Below are 22410 nucleotides of genomic sequence, written 5' to 3' on the forward strand. Positions count from 1 at the left end.
GCTCCTAGCCAGTTTCTCATCATCGGCTTCACCCAACTGGACCTCCGTCGTCATCAGATAATGCTATTCAAAGATTCAATACATTTCTTGGACCCCGACGCCAGAAGTCCCGAATCCTGTTGTCCCAGGATGAACCTCGCCCCTAGCTCACCAACGGCCCATCGCTGAAGCTCTGGCGCGTCGTAAACCCCAGCCAGGCCGAATATCTTGCCGTGGGCCTTGCAAGCGGAGCTGACTGATTCCAGTGCGTTGCGATACGCCTTGCTGCCGAAGTCGCCGGGGACGCCGAGCTCGATTGCGAGGTCGTTGGAGCCAATTAAGAGCACGTCGATGCCTTCGATAGCGGCGATGGCGTTCACATTGTCAACGCTCTCGCGCGTCTCTATCATAAGGATCACTGAAGATCCGATTTTGTTGGTCTGGTCGATGATGCTATCGACAGGCGTCGGCTTTAGGTCGAATAGGGGTAGCTGTCCCGTCATAGAGCGGACACCGAGAGGGGGATATTTGGAGATGGCGACGGCGGATTTGGCATCGTCTGTCATGGAAAAAAGGTCAGCAAGATAAGTCGTTTTTGCGTCTTGATGTAAACTGCGTGAGCCATAGGTGTGATGGAATGAGATGACGTACCGACGTTGTGAATGTGAGGGAACACAACTCCCATCGCACCGCCATCAAGTACACGCTGCACGAACCCGTTACCACACTGGTGCGGAACTCGTACAAATGGTGTGATGCCGCTCTGGAGGCCTGCCACGCAATGCCGGCTGGCTTCGTCGAGCGATAGAGTAGAGTGCTCCAGGTCGATGAAAAGTGCGTCGAATCCCGCACTCCGAGCGAGCTGCACCACGGCCGGATTGGTAACGAATCTGATACCGAATGCCTTTACCCCAAGTTTGTGTTAGAGTCTTATTAATGACCTGAGCATTTCTTGCTTTTGGGATGACCATAGGTCTTGCTGGTCATCCTCATGGTGTACGCACCTTGCACAGCTTATCGGCAGAAGCCTGATTCAACAGGTTATTTAACACTGAAGTCTGCGACATTCTCAGTAAAGTTCCTCACACTATAGTGTGATGGCTTCGAGTTATTCAAAACTTCGGCGTAGGCTTGCTGGGAAGACAAGATAACGGGAATCGCATCATGGGCGGGTAAAGAAACGGACAACTATAAATCATGTTGATCGTCCGCAGCAGACCTGCCAACAGTCCCGGCCTTCCATGGGACAGCGATAGTGAGTAGAGATGGAGATCTGCAACAAACCGACCACTTCTTCGCTCATGTTGCGACGGATGAAGTCCCAGAAGGACGATGTGGGACATTCGGACGGTGAGCGAGCTCCGATCGGATAGTTTGCGAGCGCCCGTCGGGCCGGCCGCGAGCCACGCTATCATTCGCTGCATCAGGTTGGATTGATTCACGCTCACAGTCGGATTCTGGATGTTTACAGCACTGAGCCTGGGGAAGGGAGGCGAAAAGGACGAAAATCAGCATCAAAGTAAAAAGGATGTTCATAAATAAGCTCGCTCCTAGATGCGTACCTACAGAAATGCAGTCCTTCAAGCCACCATCTATTCAACTCAATTAAAATCATACAATATGACACCCCATGCGTCTGAACCAAGACTTGAGCGTGTAGCTGCTCGGAATCCCCCGGCTAAGCCAAAGCTGTACATCCTCAGCGACTTTCACCCGGAAGCAGTCTGTTACGCACAGTCTCTATTCGATTGTGTTCTGTTTGGCGACCCGGAGGCCAACAACTGGAAGTCCAACGCCACGGCGATCCTCATTAAGGACTTCTACATCACCGACGATGATTTGGTGGCGGCGCCGCAGCTGAAAGTCATTGGCAAACAAGGCGTCGGGCTCGACAAGATCGACCTGGAGGCTTGCAAGGCCAGGAGCGTCGAGGTCTGCAATTCGCCCGGCGTAAACGCTGGAGCGGTCGCGGAGATGACGTTATGTTTGGCCTTCTCTGTCGCTAGGGATGTACCTCAAATCGTCTTACGGCAGAGGGTCGACGGGGAGGTTAGCCGCAAGGAGACGGTGAGCGGCATGCTGCTACGTAAGAAGGTGGTCGGCATCGTCGGCATGGGTCATATCGGGCAAGCTGTTGCTCGTATGTTCGTAGGGGGGCTGGAGGCCTCCATACTAGCCTTCGACCCGTACTTCGAACCTCACGGCAGCAGTCCGTGGAACTCGATCCCCCATCGCCGGGTCGACAGCCTGGACGACATTCTTGATGCCTCGGATATCGTCACCCTTCACGTGCCTTTGACGACAGCGACGAGGGACCTTATCTCTGCACCGCAGTTGAAACGCATGAAGAGTACGGCTATTCTGCTCAACACTGCTCGCGGGGGCACCGTCAACGAAGATGACCTGGCCACGGCCCTTGAGCATGGCTGGATCTGGGGCGCCGGGTTCGACTGTCATATCCAGGAACCCCCGACGCTTCAAAAGTATGCCCGCTTATGGAAGTGCCCACGGTTTGTTGGAACTCCTCACATTGCGGCCGCGACGGACGAAACTCAGATAGCAACCATCAACGCTGCGACGGACAAGGTTTACGACTTTCTTCAGGGTCTAAGCAAGTCTTCGGTGTGATAAGATCTATAGTTTTCAATCTGAATTCTTTCACCTGCTTGTGTTCCTGTTAAAAACTGCTTCACTAACACTAGTGAAGTCAAGGACGATTATTGGGGGTGAGCTGTTGTATCCCACACATAGCCAGACATACTAGCGTCAACCCCTTCCATACCAAGAATGTCCAAAAAAGGCCACGAGTCCTCTATAAGTAACGAACTTGTGCCTCCAAGAAATGGTTGATACTCATTCTCAACGGGAACTTCTGGCCCGTGATCGTCGGGGTTCCACGATTCTCCAAGTGAAGACAGGTAACTGTATCCATGTATGCCAGGTTCTTGTGCCGGATTGGTGGTATCCAAACTCACCTCAGGACCAGGAGCCAATGTTTGGGTATTCTCTCTACTAGCACCCGCCACGATCATATTGCTTGTGGGAGACTTCGTAACAGCGGCATTTGAGCTAGTCAATCGAGATGCCTCTTCTCGCTGGTCTTCTCGGGGCACGTTCGCCCAGCTTGTCTCAAGCCCCTTTCTGAGATCATGGAAGAAGTTGGTGTATATTGCCACGTCAGGCATATTTCGGGCAAACCAAGACAAAAGATTCCCTGCGACTGAGAGAATTGCCCATACGGCGTTCGCGTCCAAGTTGAACGACGGATCCGTGACATTGGACAGCCAACTTTCATAGTCCATGTCTGCGCTCTGCCCATTCGGCTGCCGTCCTTGATACATGTCCACGTTGATGCAATACGCCACGACCAGGCTGCTGACGAAAATCATGTGCGTGTATGCTCGCGTGAAGGTGACTCGATTGCTGCGTTTCAGGTGGTCAAATGTGGTGATGATGGTGCAGGCCGACTGGAGACACGGCCGTAGAAGACTCTCCGGTGGTATCTTTGTGCTTGGAGGAAGCTTGTCGATAACGGTTCGGAGAAGATGGAGACGCGCTTCCTGGTACGCTAGTTCGTAATACTCGGAGGTCTCATAGAGGCATCGTGGGACTGTCGACTTCGGTGCTTTGGACCGCCAATCCAGCAACTCGTTATGAAACTTTCGAAGCAAGGAGAGACGCCGACCTATATGGCAATCTTGACCGGGGGCTGAGCTCTGCCAAAACCTGTTCGCCGCCAAGTGTGTTGCGTCTTTAGCGCTCAGGGCGCGATGAATCTTGGATTGAAGGCGGCCCAGGCCTACACGCCAGCTAAACGGGGTTGCAGGGGACGGTAAAAGCGTTTCCAGTGAGAGTTGCTGGCCTCCAGGCAGTCGAGCGGTGATTGCTGAGTCTTGAATGGCAAGTGGACGGCCCAAAGTAGACGAAGAAAGGCGGTCCAACAAGTACACCTCCCAGAATATTGTCCGACACCGATCGATGTCAATAGCATGCTCACCGGGAAGATGGGCTCGTTGTTGATGCAGGCCTAACTCCACACTCATTCTCATACAGAGGCGCCCAAGCTCCCAGATGGACCACCCTACAATGTGTGAGCATAATACCTCGCAAGACTCGGGTCAAGCAACTGGTAAGTGGTGCTGGAGACTCACCTATGTTATAAAAGACGCCGAAGTGGGCAATAAGCATGAGATTCTCTATGTCTTCGACAGTGCTGAAGCACGATGCTGATATGGGGTTCGCCTCCAACGCAGCGGTGAAGAATCCGAAGGGATGGAAGTCAAAGTCGCCATCGCGGAACGGCCCGATACTTCCAAGCGCCAGAGCCATGTTCAGCTGAAACAAGCCATGTCTTTCTGAACTTGACAGGGCAGACGAATCTGCGCGGACAGAGGGTAAGTCATCCAGCGTGGCATAGGTCTTGGATTCGTCCAAGATTGGATGTGCAACATGGAATCCCACGAAGCTGGGAGCAGGGAAAGCGTCAGCATGTGTCATAGGGGTCATAGAGAATGAGTTCATCATACTATTCCTTCAATGCTCGAGATGCAGCGGCGCGAGGTGGGATTCGGTGCGGTGGGTGATGGAAGATTGACGGGGACGTGACCTGAGACAGCAAGCTGCGTTGGCGCAACGTGGAGGAGTGTTGTTGCGTGCGAAAGGTTTGGAGCCTCGTTAGGAAGAAACTGCGTTCTTGTCAACTAATGTGATTCTATCGGAGGCTTAGAGTGATATGTTTGAATGGACCTACTTCATCCCATTTTCCTCGCCAACATAACGGCTTGCTCCCGGGCTCAATTCACTCGACTGGAACCGAGGGACCTCGGCTGATCTGCCACACTGCGTTGCAGACCCATCCAAGGAAAGGGCAGACTCGAGCCTCGACAGCTTTTGCTGTAGCTGAGCGAACTCCCTAGGCAACATCAATGTCAGCATTTTTCATGTGTTCTTTGTTGTGGGATGGCCACTGAGTTCATTGACCTACTTTCGGGTGACCTCTCTTGGCGCTGAAGGGTCCGCGATGATACATGGGACATCTGCTTTGACGCAGGCAAGACACGAGGGATATTCTCCCCCGCACTATCTCAAAGCGATTAGCTCAAACTGCTCAATTGGTAGAGCGGCTACTCTTTCTCGATAGGTTTTGAATCTTTTGCTCAGCTTTTCGTACCTTAATCTTCCTCGAGCGACATTTCTGGCAGGAAACGGGCCCGAAGCCCTGCGTGATGGAATCGTGATTTGATGGTCTGCCTCTTTTCAATGATGTGGATGAAGACATCTTCTAAATCGAGGTTTCGCAATAGCAGTTTTGCTTTTCCGGTGGTGCTTAAAACCATCGCAGACTGTGAAGGATGCACGACCGCAGAGAGCAATTGGATTTGTTGGTTGGAACGATTAGTGATTGTGTATTTGGTCAGCAGCGGCTGACTAAAGTCGCTACCGGACCCCTACCGGCCATCTCAAGAGGTCTCACACCCAAAGAGCAAAGATTGCGGTTCGCGGCATACATATAGACACGGAGACGTAGATATCGGACTTACATCAGAAAGACGGAAACATGAAAATAAAAAGCATTATGGACAACTCATAGAACATCTCCACCTGAACCACTGCGACTTTATACCACTGCGACTCTACCGGCAGTGAAGGTCACCGTTGTCCCTGATGAAGGTGCAGCGGTTGGAGTCGTAGTGGTAAGCAAGCTGAGTAACACGTCGTTAGTAAGTCTTTTCCCGTGACATTCTGTTCAGAGATAACTCACGTTGATGTAGCCGCCTTCGCTGTGCGTGTAGAACTGGTTGTTGCCCTCCATGTACATGCAATCATAGCTGTGAAGTTTCGTTAGTTGCGCGGTCATACAGAGAGATTGAGACGTTGACTATGGACTTACTCTGTGTTCAGAGCACCAAGGCTAAGCTTAGCGCTGACCTTTCCACTGACCCCGTCGGGCCGCTGAAGACCATAGCCTTTGTTGTAACAAACCGCGGCCGCGTAGAGGCTGGGGTTGGGGTTGCTATCCCACATGCGCTTGACGGTGTTCTTGGTGAAGTTCTCGCGGACCTGGCAAGTATGTATGTTACTTTTGATAAATTCTCTCTCGGGCGATGGCAAGACTAAAACGTACGGGATTCCAGAAAGCCATGGAAACCAGGCCGCCAATGGCAGCTTTAATGGCGGCGGCAGTAACAGCCCCGATTCCGTTGATGAGGGGTGTTGCGATGGCAACAACAGCAGGACTGGCGCGCCTCTGCAGCGCCTGGGTGTCTTCGCCTTCGGGGGCAGGCTTGACGATGAACTTTCCATCGGTGTCCTTCTGACCTGTGAGAGAGACGGAACCAGAAGGTGGAAGGTCAGCCCGCGAGGCGAGGGACGCTTCAATGGTAGGGACGAGGTCGCCAACAGCAGCTCGCTCGTCGATGGGCTTGGTATCAGCCTGGGGCAACGCCAAGGCGTTGACAGAGGAGGCGCAGAGCGCAACCTGAAGAAGCGTGGCAGCAGAGAAGCGCATTTTGAGAAGTATTGAAGAGAAAAGAGCGATTCTATAGAAAGTAAATGTTTGAGTTCGAAAGAGTGACAATGATAGTAAAGAACGAAGTGAGTGAACTGTGTTGAGCTGATGATTCAAGATTGGGCTGGATGGGACTCCATGAGTCCTTCTTATACCTCAACCTATGTCAGTCGAGCCAAGATTCACGAGCCAGCTCATTTGGCCAAGCTGTTCTTTGGCGAAGGAACACATCGAAACAGTCAATTCTGCCCGCTGAGTCGACAAAGCCCACATCGCGGCCTCATCGATAGCTTCAACCTCTTGGATGAGCCACAAGGTATGACAATGTAAATAGTGGTACACGGATCATAAGACGCCCATTACCGCATGTTGAATTGCCGGCTGCGCCACTGTTGTCTTGGCACTACTTTGGCCCCCATCATTATCTTACTCGACGTTGGCAGTGGCCAGAGCTTAGCTTTTGCATTGATCATGAAGCTCTTTAGGGACCAGTAGCACGAACAGGCACAGACTTCTTCTGATGTCTATTGGAAACCTCCCATCGGAAAGCTTATGATGAAGACCGTGCAAAAGGGGATTCGTGGTTCTGATCCTGTCTATGTCAGTCATCTGAACATGGTGACTCTTCCGCGCAGTACTCGATTTGATCAGGATGTAAGGCCAATAACATGAGGAGTGATAGGAAAGCCAGGTTGAAGTCCATCCTGCTAGAAACTTGCTACCAGACTCTTTGGTGCTGGCCTGATCATTCGGCGAGAGAGTTCATCTCAAGTAGCAACCTTGACACGCCCAGCTCTCTCCCACATTGTCGACAAGATATCACACACGCCTGACTAACCATGCAAGTTCCTCTCTGTGCCAAGAGGATGCACTTAAAGTCCAATATCACTGCGGGGCAATACAATCTTTCAATGTAGGAAAACTTCACCGAGATATTCGATAAAGTTTTCTTTTACCACCAGATGAACGCCTCGGCTAGATCGATCTATTGCGCCGCACAGATGCTACTGACGCTTCAAGAACAACGGTAATCCTTGTCTGAACACGGATGGATCTTCGATATAACCGCTAGATCACTGTGGATGTTGCATCAACCTAGTATTTTCTCCCCAGGGCTGATTTATACGGGTCCCGCGGCCCAATTGCCGATAGGAACCTAGGGGTTTGACTCAACTATCGTGAGGCTCTGCAGTTGCCAATGCGCCGCATCCTTGTGTCGAATGCTCAGTGCGAGACTAACTAATGTTCGTGGCACTCTATTCCCTCCGCCAAGTATCCCACCGGATCGTATTTTCTGCTTGGCCTCCTTGCAAATTCCTGCTGGTTAGATTGGGCGTTCCAAGTCGTAGCTCAAGACTGTACATTTGAGTCTGAATTGTGTTATGAGAAACTAAGTATACTGCTTTGAGTGTGAACGAGTGAGTAACGACATGGACATAACATTGCGCACGCACAAACTGTAGTCGCCAAGAACATTCTTGATCATTGTCTCAACTATGTAGTAAGAACTATGTAGCCATGCCTTTGCTGAGCTCAATCTATGGTTGGCAATGATTGAGCAACTGAAGATGTAGGCATGCGAGACATGCTCCGTACAGCTCTAGTACGGGTAGTCCTTAAGCAAAATCCCGAAGCCATCAAAGAGCGACGGACCTCCTGCCGCAACAGAGAAAGTATCGGTGCTGCCAACATGAATTGCATACAGATAACGGCTACCATCCTCATAAATCCAGACGGGGCCGCCGGACTGACCTCCTGCAGAGTCAGTATCGGTGACAACTGGTGATCCACGGTCACATCCAGTCGCAGCCGTGGCTGTGATGGACTCCTGACGGTAAGGTCGCGATCCACCCTTGTCTCCCGGGTATCCGTAGTGGAAGAAGAGGGGCTTGTTGAGCTGCGTGTCGGGGTTGACGGTCTTGAGTCCGAGCCAGCCGTTGGCAGTTCCTGCCTTCTCGGCGAGGACGAAGATGGCCCAATCGTAGCCGTTCGCGCACCAGCCGGTCTGGCCGTATGTGGCATGGAAGACCACGGACACATCATAGCCGCCAAGGACCTCGCCGTTGTCGTAAGCCGGCTGGAAACGGGCGGAAACGCCTTCGCCGGGGATGCAGTGGCGAGCAGTGGCCACGTGCCGGGATCCGATAAGAGCGCCGCTGCAGAACACTCCGTTGGACAGGGAGATTCTTCCCATTGCACGGTAGGGGTAGTCTCTGTTCGTCCAGAGCACGCGGTCATCGTTGCCGAGAATGGCACGCTTGGCGGACTCCGGCTCCGCAGGGCCAATGATCGAGGCGGGAAACTCTGTGGCGTTGCTCTGCGGGATGTCGGCAACATTCACGGTGATGATTTCCGGGATGATCTCGGAAATCTTCTTGTTGCTCGCAACTCTCCGCGTGCCTCGAACAGCGACATCATAGTCGGGGTCGTACCCGAGTTGAGTCTTGAAGTCCTCAGGCTGAGGCAAGTTGACTTCATCCGGCGTAGGTGCGCCATAGACAGCCGAGGCAAAAGACAGGACGGCAGCAGCCGTAAGAGCGTTGAGACGAACCATGATGGAGCTACCAAAGGGTTGTGAGGAAGTTTAGCGAAAGATGGAAGAATAGCTGAGTTGGCCTGGCCTATACAAGCTCCTTACGGTCCAGCTGGAGATGAGGCTCCTTATATAATGTTGTGAGTTATTAAGTCTAGGCGGAACAACCTGACAATATGGAGTCAACAGCACAATACTCGGACTACAGCACGCCTTTCACCGGAATGTCGCTTATGGATGCGTTTACCCTTGGAGTTGCAGGGCTAGAAATCCTGCAACCCAACTTTACGCAGGCTACGCGCTTAGAAGTCCGAGCGCCAAGACGCATAACTCGAGAAAACAACCCTGAAATGAGAATAAGTCTGACATGGAGACGCATCGAACCTATGGGCATGAGCTAGACAACTCAATTACTTCGGAAGACGGCCCAAGTCGGAAGGTAGTATCAAGACAAACCAATCCATAACACCTTTTGTGAGAACAACCATGTGCATGAGAAGGAAGGACTTGCGTAGGGCTAGAATGCGAATATCAGTTGAGAGAAGTCTCGAGGATCCGTTTCCTTGCATCTGGTTGGTCAGATCGCACCTCTCAGCTTTGAGCGGCCTCGAGTTCAAAATTGAGGTGAGCCGATGCTACCTTTCGCAAATGCAGTCAGATGAGCTGATGGGCCCCTGAGACGCTATTCGCTCGTTTATGATTTGCCAAGCCGAACGGCCAGGCACCCGACGAAGATGGAATAAGCGCGCTATGTAAGCATCAGGCTGCGAAAGCTTGGTATAGGAGGATATTGGTCCCCGCGATCCTTCCATGGGACTTCAGTAAATACAGTAATCCGAGTGGATCATACCATAAGCATGAACTTGAGTCCTCGTGGCAGTGAGGTCTTCTTGCCTGGCAGCTTAGCCCACCAGCCAGTGAAGAACTCGCTCGTGCCTAGGTACACAAGAACGATAAGTACGAATTAATCTTCATGGCGTCAAACTTCTGCTGTTCAGCTTGATCATGCTACACTGATAATAAATCTAAGACGATGTATTCGAATCGTGTTGTGGCAAAGCCGCTAGTGACAGTCTTTCAAAGGAGACATCCGAGAATATTTGCGGAATCCGCGGAAGAGATAGACAGAAGACCAAATCTAATAGGGTGTGCTATAGGGTCTCATCTAATACAACATCAATATTTAGTGCCAGTCATCATGCTGCAATGGAACTCTGATGGGCTATATTTACCTTGACTTCTATTAGCATAACGCATTGGATTATATCTAAAGTGGTAGATTAATTTATATATGTGTTCCCCATTTGAGGCTGCGTGTAAAAAAGCAACAGCAAGAAGCAACAGCAGATTGAGACTGACTATTGGAATATTACTTCAAGTAAACATAAACATTGGGCGTTTCTTGAGTTAGAGAAATCAGTGATGCAGTTTAGGAGGTGATGAACCTTACTTAAAAGAATTTCACAGACAGCTTGAGTTCATTGGCACAAGCTTTATCGCATTCTCTAGTTACTTCCTCTATCCTACGATGTATATACTGTTTGTATATAATTTTGTGATTCGCCCCCAATCAAGCTTCACACCACCCCACGATTCCTTGGTGAGTACTTGGATAGTAATCACGGATGGCAACGAAAATGATAGAGGTGACAATAGTAAGAAAGCTAATAAGGAGTAGTTATAAGGACAAAATAAATAGGGAGAAGTATATATACTAGATATCATTAAGGTAATAAGAATTAGAGATAACTGCCATTGCAATGAAGACGATATGTAGCTATGTCAGGATAATGTCGACTTTAATCAAAGCGATACGTCCTCGGTGTTCTCGGCGAGGTGGTGCGCTCGCCTCCATTCGACATCTCTACCAGCTAAATGGACTCCTCCACTCTTGGAAATATATGTCCCGCAAAAGTCTCGAAGTCGTTCTGTAAGCTTTTGGTCAAAGGTCGGACGTTTTGACCGAGAAGGTCGTTCCCATAAAGAAGACCTTTGCTGTACCTAACGACTTCTTTATAACTTCCCACGCTTACCCGTTGTTGCAGCCAAAAGCTAGAAGACCCATATTAGCATTCCATACCAAGATTCAACAAATGTCACTTACGCTGTGGTGCTCTGCAGGTTTATGAACTGTTCGGGGTCCAAGTTGAGAAGAAAATGCGGGTCTGAGCCCGTTATTTGTACTCTTGCCTCCCACATCGGGACCTTTTGGCAATCTTTCCAATATAAAGCGCGCGTCCATTTGCCATTTGTGGCACATTCCATCCTTTCTTGGTCCAGTCGCTCAGTCGTATTCCAGGAGAGGCCAGGTTGGAGCTGCTTTGGGAAATCTTTGAACATTATCCAGATCCAGACCGGAAATTCTACGTCGGCAGTCATATGCTGGCTGACCGATCTCCAGTTCCAATCTTGGGGCCAGCGTTGCGGGTGAAGGATGTTTTTTTCAACCTCTCCCTCTTCCAAACCCGACATTACTCTCAAGAACTGAATCGAAGGTCGGTGTGCAGACGGTGTGTATTGATAGTAGTTGATCGTTTGGACCGTTGGCGGTCGTCTCGAGATCCAGGCCCGCGCTCGTGAAAGCAATCCATAGCCTTTGCTGACTGTCGTTCGTTGGAACCTCGTGGATCGAGGCTTTGGGTTTGCTTTCCCATTTTTGCTCTCCGAGAGACTACAGGGCATCCGTGAAACAGTAGTATTGTTGCTCGCTAACCACTTTTCTAGCTCGAGGCGTCTTTGGATTCGAGTGGGGTCTTTGCTGCAGATTTCCCCGATTTCACGAAAGGTTTTGGATTCCGCTTCGATGGCCATTTTCGACAAATTTGAAAGGTATTGGAAGTATCAGAGAAATCGGTGTTAAAGAATGGAAAGAATTTGCGGATTCTTTACCACTTGTTCACCTTAAATACCTGTCTACATAGGGCGGTCTAGTCTGACCGTTGCCGAAGGTTTTGAAAACTTAGCACAAATGAACGCCATCCAGGTTGACACCAAGTCTCGTCGAGGACCTGGATGATGAGCCTTGGTTGGGCGAGAAGGACAGACGTACATGTGCTAACAAGAGCCACGATCATGTCCTAAAATCAGGCAATGGAACCAAATCATAGATGAATCATGTCAAAATGCTCGTTCATCTAGCGTTGAAGAATCAACGATAATCTGCCGCTTTCCGCTTGTGTTTATTCATGTTGTGGGTATATAATTCAACCGAACACCATCATCAAGTTTCATGGCTCAGAGAGCCTTATCAGTGGTCCCCTTCTTCACAAAGTCCTTGTTCGCAAACTCTCTCTCGCCACCAGTGGTGATGTTCTTGTTCTTCGCCAGACCCTCTGAGTCACCTGCCACAGTATCCACGGCAGAGTTGAACTTTCCTCTCAACACCTCGCCCACGCCCTTTGTAGAGTTAGTCATCTAGTTTTCCTCAAGCTGCTGAGGCTTGGAGTGCTTACGTGAGTCTGAGCAAAGGCGCCCTTGATCTGGTGTCCGATACCACCGCCATGCGTCGTCGGCGCGTCTCCGCCGCCGACCTGTCCCGCCGGACCAGTGTGAGCGTGAGTGGCAGTTGTTGCGGGCACGTTGGCCTCCCGTCCGATGGAGCTTCCGACACCAGTGCTTGTCGTGCTACCGTACCCTGCTTGCGCACCCGCCGGGGCTGTCGTGCCGTGGTAGCCGGCATCAGGGTTCGTGCTGTCGCCGCCCAGACGCTGTTCACCGATGTTGGTGGCAGCGGTGCCCTGCGTAGCAGTCGGGTTCACGCTGGGATTCTGGTATGTGTTTCCGGTGCCCAGGTTCTCGGCGTTGAGAGCCGCGGTGTTGGTGTTTGCAGCCATGTTGGTCAAATATTCGAGGAGATGGTTTTGTTGTTTTAGATTCGGGTTACTTCAGGTCGGAGAATAAGTGAGCAAGAGATGAGAGACGGCGTTTTTAATGAATAATAAATACAGCCAAGAATACGTGCGTCGTACAGCCTAAGGCTAGGAAACTTGGTCTTGTGATGCGCCTCGTGGGTGACGTCACGATAGCGCAAACCCGCCTAAGTGAGGCCGATCTGTGGATCGTTTGCCGCGTTCCGGACTACCACAGACGGACTCCAGCCTTCAATCCAAAGGATGCCCGATGACTTCAGACCGAGAATTCTGGTGTGTTTTCTTAGTCATTCAAAATTTCTCTACGTACTTTTAGCAGAGAAGAGTGGAAGCGTGCCAGCAAGATGTGGGAAGCTAGCGGCTCTCTGGCTGAGAAACATTTGGGCTAAACCATGTTCGCGTTTTTTTATTGCTTCCTGGATGTCTGCTAGGCAATGTGAGACTTATAAAACTGAACCGCTGTCGCTGTCGCTGTGGCCTTTGCGGCAATATTGTTGCCTGTCACGTCATTTGTCGCCATGATTGTCCAGAGAGACTCAGGTTTGCCATGATAGTACGAAACCTGACCCATCAGTCATCGCAGTCTTTCATAGAGTTTCCAATTCCACAGATTGACATGAAAATTGCAGAGGATCAAGTTCAGCACACTAAAGAATTGAACATTGTCAGTATGGACCGCCGACTTGGACCAGCTTATCTCACTATTCTCAATCAAATGAAACGACATACGGATAGTCGACATATTTAAGTACTCGCACCCATACTTATTGCTTATGTCGGCCTCATGCCCAACAGATGTTCCGCCATGGCCCACCGACCGGACGAGCCCGACGAAATCACCTTCAGCTGGAAAGCCAGCCAGGTGCCAATATCTTTATCCGTCTTTCCTACGATCTCAAACGCCATTCTCATTGGGAACAAGATGGATGAGCTGCCGACATCCCGTAGTTTCTCCAGGTGGTAGTCCACACTGCGACAAATCGTTATCCCCGAGACGTACATTCGTTTTAGTTGCCCTGTTTCTGCCGGCTCTTGCGAATCCACATTCAGACTCTGAATGAACAGCAAAACAAGGATCAAAGCCCCGTGAAATGTGGTAGAAACACTAGCATCGTGGAGGGAGTGGTAGCGTAAGACTGTGGGCCATGCCAGCTGTCGAAGTCCATCTGGGCGCGAGTGTGTTGGAGTGGTGCTGGGAGAAGGAACTGCATCCCATCGACTGAGCGCCATAGATCCCCAAAGCGTCTCCCAATTCTCTAGATCATGAAGTATCTTCAGGCCCTTGTCTCGTAGCGATGGGATGGATATCGGCAGTGGAACTCCTTTCCGAGGGGTGAGAACTTGGTCTCGCAGAACGAAGATGTCTGGGCAGTCCGCAACGATGTCGAGAAGGAGCTGCAAGGCGTCCTTGCGCTCTGGATGAAGCATCCATGGAATCTGCTTCCATTTCGGGTTTGATATCAAGGTGCGGTTATGAGTGACAAGCGCAGCGAAGATCATGGCCGTCCGGGCCCTCTCCAAGATGATGAGACATGGCAGTGCCTGCATCGACTCGGGTCCTCTCATATCCAGAAGTTGTTCGAAGCCTCGTGCGTGCCCTATCCAGCCATCTTCGCGATCGCCAACGAGTAACTTTGCAACGTCAGTATTACCCTCTTCCCAGCACGAGACGCGTTGGAAAGCCTGTGCTTACTTCAAATAGCGCCATCACGATGACTGCCTCCAAGACATCGAATGATCGACAGTCGTCAGAATCGCTCAGAGCTCGATTGAGGGCTTTCAGAGCCACTCCATATCTGCGCAGACCTCGCTGGACGATCGGCTTTTCTCTGTTATCCAGACCAAAGATTGTCGTAGCAAGCGCCACGAAGCATTTGGTGGTAATTGTCCGATCTGTTCCAGGCTGTACCACGATATCATCGCCCTCTCGAAGAAGGTGAGTGTGAGTATACGTGAGGAAAACATCATCCATGGCTCCTGGCATCATGGATGGGTCCAAGAATTTGAGAGGCAGGACATAAGCACTTGAAGCTGCCGCTCCAAGTGTATTTAATCCTTTCTCCGGGGAGACCTTTGAAGATGACCCAGAAGATGGACGCGAGATCTTTGCGTGCCTCATCGTCACAGCTTCAACGTCATTGCGCCCGTTGTACTGGATGAAATTGAAGCCGCGAATCCCTCCGCAGTCAAGGCGTGATTTCACACATCGCTTGCACTTGGGGGTTGTCAGGTCTGCACGTGGTTCCGTCAGCAAGCTTGAGGTCAACTGGTCAGTACGACTAGGGGTTGTCGACCTACCGCATTTCACTCTTCGGCGCCGACACTGGTCACAAGCTTTAGATCTCCCTCCAATTCCTACCATGGCGAAATAGTAACTTTGTATGACTACACCGTTGATTCGAAGATAATGCAGAGGATGAGGGATGTTGATCCTGCGGGGTATGTTGTCGTCTTTAATGTCCTCCCAGCGCCAGTAGCTCGGGACTATGACGAGAGTGGCTAATGACATTTTGTGAAACAGCCGGAATTGTCAACAAACCAATACCGTACCAGCTAGTTTCGCTCAGAGACGGCTAGCTGGACGCCTGAGGTTGTCAATGCAGATCATTCAACAAAGATAATCAGAGCTGAGTCCAACTTAAGACTTTCACACGTGCTGTTAGTCCAACCACTGTTCCGGGTTTTCGGATCCTTCTGGAGCCATAAACGTTGTCTTTTTACTGTATTTTGAGGATAGAATCCACGCCTATCTTGTGTACAACAAACATGCGTCCACATATGCCCCCTCTTTCTCATCACGGTCGTAGACAATGAGAATCATTTTTTTCTATCTTAGTTCCCTATAGCCTTCTCCCGCTTGATAATCTCTGGCATACATAATCTCCTAAAGTTACCTTTTACTTCTAATTCCTTATAGCTATTCCTTACTATCTCTATAGTTATCCTCGGTACCCCTGGTGCTGTCTTCGTTGCCTCTGTCATTGTCCTCCTTACCTCTGTTGTTACCCTCGTTACCTTTCTTATTGTTCTTGTTGCCTTTATTGCTACCCTTGTTGTCTCTATTCTTGCTCCTGTTTTCCGTCATCACTGCTTGAGTATTCCACCACGAATAATAACCGTATAGTAGTCTCAACTGTGGGCGATTCACAAAAGCAATGCAACGGCAGCATGTATAATTTGCGACAAAAGAAGTATTTGGGAAACATGATGTAGGAAAATGGTCAAGAATTTGGCGCTAACGCGGCTTGTTTCTCGTGCCCGCGTTCTCACAACGCCGTTGCAGGCGAAGATCACATTTGCTACGCCTGTAAAGTTACGTAGCGTCAACACTCATCAGGGTATGGAAAGGTTTCTCACCTGCAAGCACTTTTACCACCAACGATTCGAAAAGCTTCTTCGGGCTGAAGTGCTGTTGTTGGATCCTCAAGGTGGAATGAATGTGTGTGCCTTGATTTTGGGGTTCTTCTTTTTATGGTTGCCGAAGAGTCATACGCATGATATTTACAAAACCAGACTCCAATAGCTACCCTCGATCCATAACCTCACTTGCAAATATCATTTGTGTTTCGGAGATCTGTCAAAAGAGCACATATAAATCCATCTGTTTACGCGAACCCATCGACTGGCTTCGTGCCATTACGCCCAGATACAGACGGTACCGCCTCAAAATGAATGCCCCAGAAACCATCTCCAACGGTTTAACGTCCTCGACGTTTTCGAAGATTCCTCTCGACGTACTATTGAACATCCTCGACGAACTCGACTTGGGCGATCTCTTCTTCTTCTCGCAGACATGCAGGACCGTCCGCGGCCTCACCCACAAGGATTGGCCCTCTGCCATCGCCGGAAACGACCCTCAACAGCGACGCCAGCGAACGAACTTTTGGGCGATACTCGCCTATCAGTTGCCGAGACACTGGGTATGCGAGGCCTGCACCAAACTTCACGTCATACGTAGGGTGCAGTCCTTCAATCACGGCGACCTCCGCTGTGACTCGAATTTCAAGTCAGCCGACATGAAAGTCCCATCTCGTATTATGCATGCATATGTCCAGATGGCCCTGAAGCTCTCCCGGCCGGAGAACCGTTTGGTGTTTCCACGACAGATGCCAACCCTATTGAGGCCCAACTACCTTCTAGGGAATATAAATCCCAGTCGGAGAAAGGCGAAAATCATCGATGGGCGGCTGCTCGTTTATGCAGAATCGCAAGACGTGAGCAATTTTCTCCACACCCGAAGGCAGATTTGCCCACATTCGGAGTTCAAATTCAAACATCAGTGGTACTGGGAGGTCTTCACTCCCCGTTTCGTATGCAGCGAGCAACAGATGCATAGCAGAGAGCAGTACAGATACGTCGTCGAAGCTGCGGCAAATCAAAAGGGGCAAGAGTTCCGAGGGTCGTGTTGCTGCTGTCCGACAGACTACAGCGCGTGTTACGACGGCCGCACAACTCTCGTGCGCGCTTGGTACGACTTCGGGGCCTACTCTTCGCCCGAGGATATCACGTGGAAGGCCCACGTCGACCGAGACCATATCTTGTATCACGAGCCTGGAAGTATTCGGGAGAAATGGGAAGAGCGTGAAGAAGTTGGTGGTAGAGACGGCACCGCGAATCCTTCTTCGTCTGCCGGTGTTGGGAAATCGTACCCGTGCCATAGAGGGGATGAGGTTGATGATTTTGCTACAGCAATAATGGGACTTGGCCTCGACGATGAGTTGTAGAATTAAATACTGTGGCCGACATAATAGGCGGTGTTTAGTTTCTAATGCTATCTGCTGTCTAATTGCTGAGTATGCGAGCTTCTGGTGAACTGAAAGTGGCTTATGCTTACCACAGAAGTGACGGATTGGATGACAAATGAAACTGGATCATGACTGAGGGAAAACATTGACCCCAGATGGGTAGACTCTTCAAAACAACCCCAGAGCCTCTTCTTCAGCCTCTCCTTCACATGAATCCCAACGCAACAACACCAACAACAAGCACATAAACCCACTTCTCCACCGTCAAATTCGCCCCGGCACCGTAATAACACCCGTTCCCATTACAAACCGTCCCTCGCCCGCCATTCCCGCCGCCGCCCCATCCGCTCCCCCCTCCCCCGAACCCCCACGCGGCGCTGCACTCGCCCCCGAACTCGACCTGATCCGTCCTCCCCAGCGGCGTGCAGAGCGAGTTCTGGACACTGTTGGAGGAGGAATCGAGGGCGCCGCTCTCCGAGCTGCACGAGAGCGCCGCGGTCCACTTGCCCGAGGTGCAGTGCTGGAACGTGTCGGAGAGGCAGTTCCACTGGCCCTCGTAGCCGACGCAGTCCGCGTCCGCGTCGAGGTAGAGGGAGGAGATGTCGAGGGTCGTGTTTGCGGCTTCTGGGGTGAGCGGGGTGGCGGTGGTGGTGAGGGGGAAGAGGAGGGTGAAGAAGAGGAGGAGGAGGGTGGCGAGGACGCTTTTGCGGCCGCAGGATTGTGGTTGTGACATTTCGAGGTTTGGATGGATGGAGATTTGTTTTCTGAGTTGTTGAACCCTCGGGGACCGTGAGAAGTCTCCAGGGCTCGATGGAGGAGGGTTGGGAATGTGTGTCTGGACTTCCAGCCACCCAAGTCAAGCCTTACGGGAACACCATATATATCTCACCCTCGGAGGCCTAGTCGGTTCGGAAGAGCCTGAGGCTACGTGGAGCCAAGCTGGACTATGATGGAATGACGACTCCTTCTTCGGAGCCTGCCATGTGCGCTCACAGCAAGGCGTGGGACGCATGTGCTCTCCCAGTTCAATCCCTCCGTCTTCACTGTCAGTAAGTGTCTGTCATTCAGACAAAGTTGGAGAGTTAGGGATATCCCAGGATTTGCTCCGTCAGCTGTTCCGAAGAGTCACGGACGTGTTGCCTCGCGATTGGATCGCGAGGCTTAGCCTGCTCACCGAGCCGGACTCACCTTGGTGCTGGATTTGGTAGTTGCAGGAAGTAAGCTGTTCGAATGCGACTAGCGCTTTTTGGTGACTATCTAGCAACTCGCCGTCGTCGAGCTCGGGTCTTTCGGCACACACACATATACCAGGACTGAGGCTCCATGACTCTGCAGGCACACAATGAAGACAGTTCATAGTGAGACACAACATGGCTGAGGGTGTGACTTCACTTTTTGGGAGCTCACCTGGGATGAACAGGCATCAAGTGAGTCGCGAACTGGCCTGTGGTGAGGTTCGACCAACATCCGTCTAATTGAGGACCCTAGCCTCAACGCTACCAACTCACCAAGCAACCAATCAGAACACAGTTTCTAAGGAGTTAAAGGCGAACTAGACAACACACAACTCTACACATCCAAGATCCCTCTCATGGAAATCGACGAAATGGTTGACTATCTGTCAGATATATACGGACTCATCCCCTGACCCCCGTCATCCCGCGCCGCCCACGGACAAAAGCCCCACGACGTCGCTGGAACGACGACAATGACATCAAGCCCGTGCTACCAGGCCAATTCCCACGTGCCAAATCCCCCCAACCAGATGACCAGCACCTCGCAAAGAGGAAACCCTGCAGGCTGAGTTGTCAGTCTGATTTCACATGTCCGCACCAGTGCCCACTCAACCTCCCTAACTCACCTTACACAGACTCCTCACGCCTCCTACTCCCCCTTCCACCTTCATCATCGCCATCATTACCACGTCCGCGGGGCGCGCGGCTATGTATATATCCCCACGTCGTCAGGGGTACCGGCGTCTCCGCCCCGGGCGGGAGGGCTTTCTTCTTCTTCTTACCCGCCGCCTCGCGGGCGCGGGTCCGACAGAGCCAGCGGAAGGCGAAGTAGCACCCGAAGCCGAAGACGACAAAGGCCGCGCAGATGGCCAGCGCGCCGGCGACGACGCCGGGCGGCGGGGCGGGCTTGTGGGCGCTGTTGCTGTCCTCGGGGCTGTGGGGGTTGCGGGGAGGGTTGCTGGTGTTGTCGTCGGGTTGCATATTTTGTGAGAACTTTGTTGTTGCTATCGAGGCGTGGAAGCGGTGGGAAGCATCGTTTGAAGTAGCGTATCTGAATGGTAGCTGGCGGGGGACCGGGACAGGATAAAGGTAGAGGTGAAGGTGAGGATGTGGACAGACGTACCATGGGAACTTGCAGTTCGGGACTCTGCGGCGGGAGCCAAGGCTTTATGGCTCCCGCCGCTCGCGAGGTGCACGTTTTGGCCATGCGGCGATGGCTGTTGCGGCGCCGGGGTCTCGGGAGCGGCTTCTTTGAGGAGACGGGTTTGGTTGTCGGGAGAATCTCGCTTAGGGCCGTGGAGGCGGATGGGATTGGATGTCGCAGGATGATCGAGCCTCTTCATTGCACGAGGAGTGAGAGGATACTGTGAAGATTTGACAGCTCACTTTGAGATGTCTCAGTGGAGGTTCCAGGTGCGAGAGCAGGCGTTCGACGGACGTGGCAAAGATGATGATATATGATCTTTCATTTACATTTCTATATAATTAAACATTAGGAAACCCAGCCATGACAGCGCGTCCCAGCTCTTGGTCGGTGCCGACGATCCTCCCTTTACAGCACAGGCGGCTTCGCCTTGAACAACCATCATTTCTCGGGTCTCATTAACACACATATGCCCATGAACACGTACGTCTTTCCTTTTTTGTAAAAAGCCACCTTGCGCCGTGTCGGTCTATACATAACACACAAATCGTGGATGACATTCAGTCGTCTCTGGTATAAACGGAAAGAAAAGAGACAGCCTCATTGAGGAACGGCGGTGGCGGTGGTGTTCCCGTCGGGATACTTGTTAGTGGCCCAGTAGCCGTCGTCGTAGCTCTTTGTTGATGTCGGGATTGGCGAGGGCGAGCTGGTGAGGCTGACGATGCTGGTGAGGAAGGTTGAAGGCAGAGTGGTGCTGGTTTCTTGCGCCCAGGTGGTTGGGTGGGCGGTTTCGTAGACTTGGGTTGGGGTTGCTGCTGTGCTGCTGGACGAGTCGGGAGTCCAGACGGGATACGTCGAGGTGGGTGATATCGGAGCAACTGAGGTGGTGTTGACAGGAGGGACTGGTACGGATGTCGATGTTTGTTCAGCCGCGGATGTGACGGCAACGGAGGTTGGGGCAACTGGGGTCTCCGTCCAAGGAGGAGGCACGACTATGATAGGGGTGGCTGATGTGACTGGTGTTGATGGAGTCTCGATGGCGCTCGTCTTCAGTGTGCTGGACTGAACGTATGTCGTCGCTGATGGAGAAGAGGGCAGAGGAGATGGAGACGTGTAAGTTGAGGGTATAGCGGGGACGGTCGACGGTTCAACGGGCGGCGGTGCGATACTGGTGCTAGTTGTGAAGATACTTGACTGAGCCGTTGGCGTAGGGACTGATGAGGGAGCAGGCTGGGTCTGGCTTGGCGAGGCTGAAGAAGGTTCCGGGATAGGAAGAGAGGTGGACGTTGGCTGAGGCACCAAGGATGAAGGTGATGAGGCTGGAGGAGCATTCGATGAGACCGACGATGGTCTTGGAGCATCTGAGGCAGAGGAGGGTTGAGGTGTAGTTGATGAAGCAGGCGCAGACTGAGGAGCGCTTGGTGAAGCTGAAGATGGAGCTGGCTGAGGAACATCCGACGATGACACTGGCGGCTCCGGTACAACAGTGGTTGACGGGGGAGCAGGTGGTGGTGTCGTCGGGGGCAGAGACGTCGGCTCAGGAGCAGGCTTCTCTGTCGGTGTGACGGTGACAGTCGTGGGCCCATCTCCTCCCACGTTCACGACGGCGATGGAGGTGGATGTTGTGGTCGGCTGGACTGCAGTCGACTCCTGACTGGCCGTGTGGCTAACACGCTCGGTGACGGTCACCTGCACGGGGTCTTTCGTGACGGTGACGATGGGAGGGGCGTCGGTGCTGGCATCTCCATCGACGTTGACGACGGAATACGACTTCGTGGGTGCTCGAGGGTGAAGCAGGAAGTCGACGATAGGGAGGGCATGAGCTGCCGTGGACAGAGTGAGGAGCAGAGGGAGAGGGGCAGCGGGATGCATCTTGAGGGCGGATCAAGACGCAGGAGCCACTACTGCTGCTTCTGCCCTGATTGTGATGGTGATGTTGTGGTGTTTGACGGACGGGAACGGACAGCAGAGCAAACGCACGGTGGATGCGGGTGCGGATGTCGATCGATCTCACGATGGATGATCCGTAGCTGTAGCTGTACGTGTATCTGTACAGATGTCTGCAGCGTATGACAATGACAAAAAACTGGAGAAGCAGAGGGGAGAAGAAGCAAACATGGGAGCGGGAGGCATTGTGGTTTTACTGCGTTTGCACTAGCAAACGCGGATGGCTGGACACTGGTGCGGTATCACGCTTGTGAAGCTGCCAAAAAAGAAAAGCTGGTGATGGAAAAGTTGGTGGTTGGGAGGCTCCAGCTGTGAATTTGTTCCAAGGAGGTTTGGAACGATCCAGGGGTAAAATGGAGGGGTTGTCTGGTTGGCCAGGGGGTCGCGGGGGTGGCCCGTGAAGGAACCTGAGTGACGGGACGGAAGGTGGGTCACTAGGCACTCCGAGGC

General features: G+C 51.9%; 10 protein-coding genes across 10 annotated transcripts; 2 read left to right on the forward strand and 8 right to left on the reverse strand.

Annotated features, from left to right (window-relative positions):
- Positions 1 to 53: 53 nt before the first annotated feature.
- CkaCkLH20_12762 (uncharacterized protein) lies at positions 54 to 802 on the reverse strand (the record flags this gene model as incomplete). The annotated part of the gene is made up of 2 exons (XM_038895474.1): positions 54 to 538; positions 631 to 802. The coding sequence occupies 2 exons, from the start codon at positions 800 to 802 to the stop codon at positions 54 to 56; spliced, it is 657 nt and encodes a 218-aa protein (XP_038739180.1).
- Positions 803 to 1599: 797 nt separating this feature from the next.
- Positions 1600 to 2607, forward strand: CkaCkLH20_12763 (uncharacterized protein; the record flags this gene model as incomplete). Its single annotated transcript, XM_038895475.1, has 1 exon — positions 1600 to 2607. The coding sequence occupies one exon, from the start codon at positions 1600 to 1602 to the stop codon at positions 2605 to 2607; it is 1008 nt and encodes a 335-aa protein (XP_038739181.1).
- Positions 2608 to 5612: 3005 nt separating this feature from the next.
- Positions 5613 to 6487, reverse strand: CkaCkLH20_12764 (uncharacterized protein; the record flags this gene model as incomplete). Its single annotated transcript, XM_038895476.1, has 4 exons — positions 5613 to 5681; positions 5741 to 5807; positions 5870 to 6039; positions 6104 to 6487. The coding sequence occupies 4 exons, from the start codon at positions 6485 to 6487 to the stop codon at positions 5613 to 5615; spliced, it is 690 nt and encodes a 229-aa protein (XP_038739182.1).
- A 1600-nt stretch (positions 6488 to 8087) lies between these two features.
- On the reverse strand, positions 8088 to 9041 carry CkaCkLH20_12765 (glutamyl endopeptidase; the record flags this gene model as incomplete). Its single annotated transcript, XM_038895477.1, has 1 exon — positions 8088 to 9041. The coding sequence occupies one exon, from the start codon at positions 9039 to 9041 to the stop codon at positions 8088 to 8090; it is 954 nt and encodes a 317-aa protein (XP_038739183.1).
- Positions 9042 to 12254: 3213 nt separating this feature from the next.
- On the reverse strand, positions 12255 to 12853 carry CkaCkLH20_12766 (uncharacterized protein; the record flags this gene model as incomplete). Its single annotated transcript, XM_038895478.1, has 2 exons — positions 12255 to 12416; positions 12473 to 12853. 2 exons carry the CDS (start codon positions 12851 to 12853, stop codon positions 12255 to 12257), a joined length of 543 nt encoding a protein of 180 aa, XP_038739184.1.
- Positions 12854 to 13660: 807 nt separating this feature from the next.
- On the reverse strand, positions 13661 to 14876 carry CkaCkLH20_12767 (uncharacterized protein; the record flags this gene model as incomplete). The annotated part of the gene is made up of 2 exons (XM_038895479.1): positions 13661 to 14521; positions 14583 to 14876. The coding sequence occupies 2 exons, from the start codon at positions 14874 to 14876 to the stop codon at positions 13661 to 13663; spliced, it is 1155 nt and encodes a 384-aa protein (XP_038739185.1).
- Positions 14877 to 16557: 1681 nt separating this feature from the next.
- On the forward strand, positions 16558 to 17613 carry CkaCkLH20_12768 (uncharacterized protein; the record flags this gene model as incomplete). The annotated part of the gene is made up of 2 exons (XM_038895480.1): positions 16558 to 16975; positions 17312 to 17613. 2 exons carry the CDS (start codon positions 16558 to 16560, stop codon positions 17611 to 17613), a joined length of 720 nt encoding a protein of 239 aa, XP_038739186.1.
- A 226-nt stretch (positions 17614 to 17839) lies between these two features.
- CkaCkLH20_12769 (uncharacterized protein) lies at positions 17840 to 18367 on the reverse strand (the record flags this gene model as incomplete). The annotated part of the gene is made up of 1 exon (XM_038895481.1): positions 17840 to 18367. One exon carries the CDS (start codon positions 18365 to 18367, stop codon positions 17840 to 17842), a length of 528 nt encoding a protein of 175 aa, XP_038739187.1.
- Positions 18368 to 19496: 1129 nt separating this feature from the next.
- On the reverse strand, positions 19497 to 19850 carry CkaCkLH20_12770 (uncharacterized protein; the record flags this gene model as incomplete). The annotated part of the gene is made up of 1 exon (XM_038895482.1): positions 19497 to 19850. One exon carries the CDS (start codon positions 19848 to 19850, stop codon positions 19497 to 19499), a length of 354 nt encoding a protein of 117 aa, XP_038739188.1.
- A 763-nt stretch (positions 19851 to 20613) lies between these two features.
- CkaCkLH20_12771 (uncharacterized protein) lies at positions 20614 to 21885 on the reverse strand (the record flags this gene model as incomplete). Its single annotated transcript, XM_038895483.1, has 3 exons — positions 20614 to 21070; positions 21204 to 21452; positions 21545 to 21885. 3 exons carry the CDS (start codon positions 21883 to 21885, stop codon positions 20614 to 20616), a joined length of 1047 nt encoding a protein of 348 aa, XP_038739189.1.
- Between the last annotated feature and the right edge of the window lie 525 nt (positions 21886 to 22410).

This window comes from Colletotrichum karsti, assembly GCF_011947395.1.
Source record: "Colletotrichum karsti strain CkLH20 chromosome Unknown Scaffold65, whole genome shotgun sequence".
In the NCBI taxonomy this organism is placed as follows: domain Eukaryota; kingdom Fungi; phylum Ascomycota; class Sordariomycetes; order Glomerellales; family Glomerellaceae; genus Colletotrichum; species Colletotrichum karsti.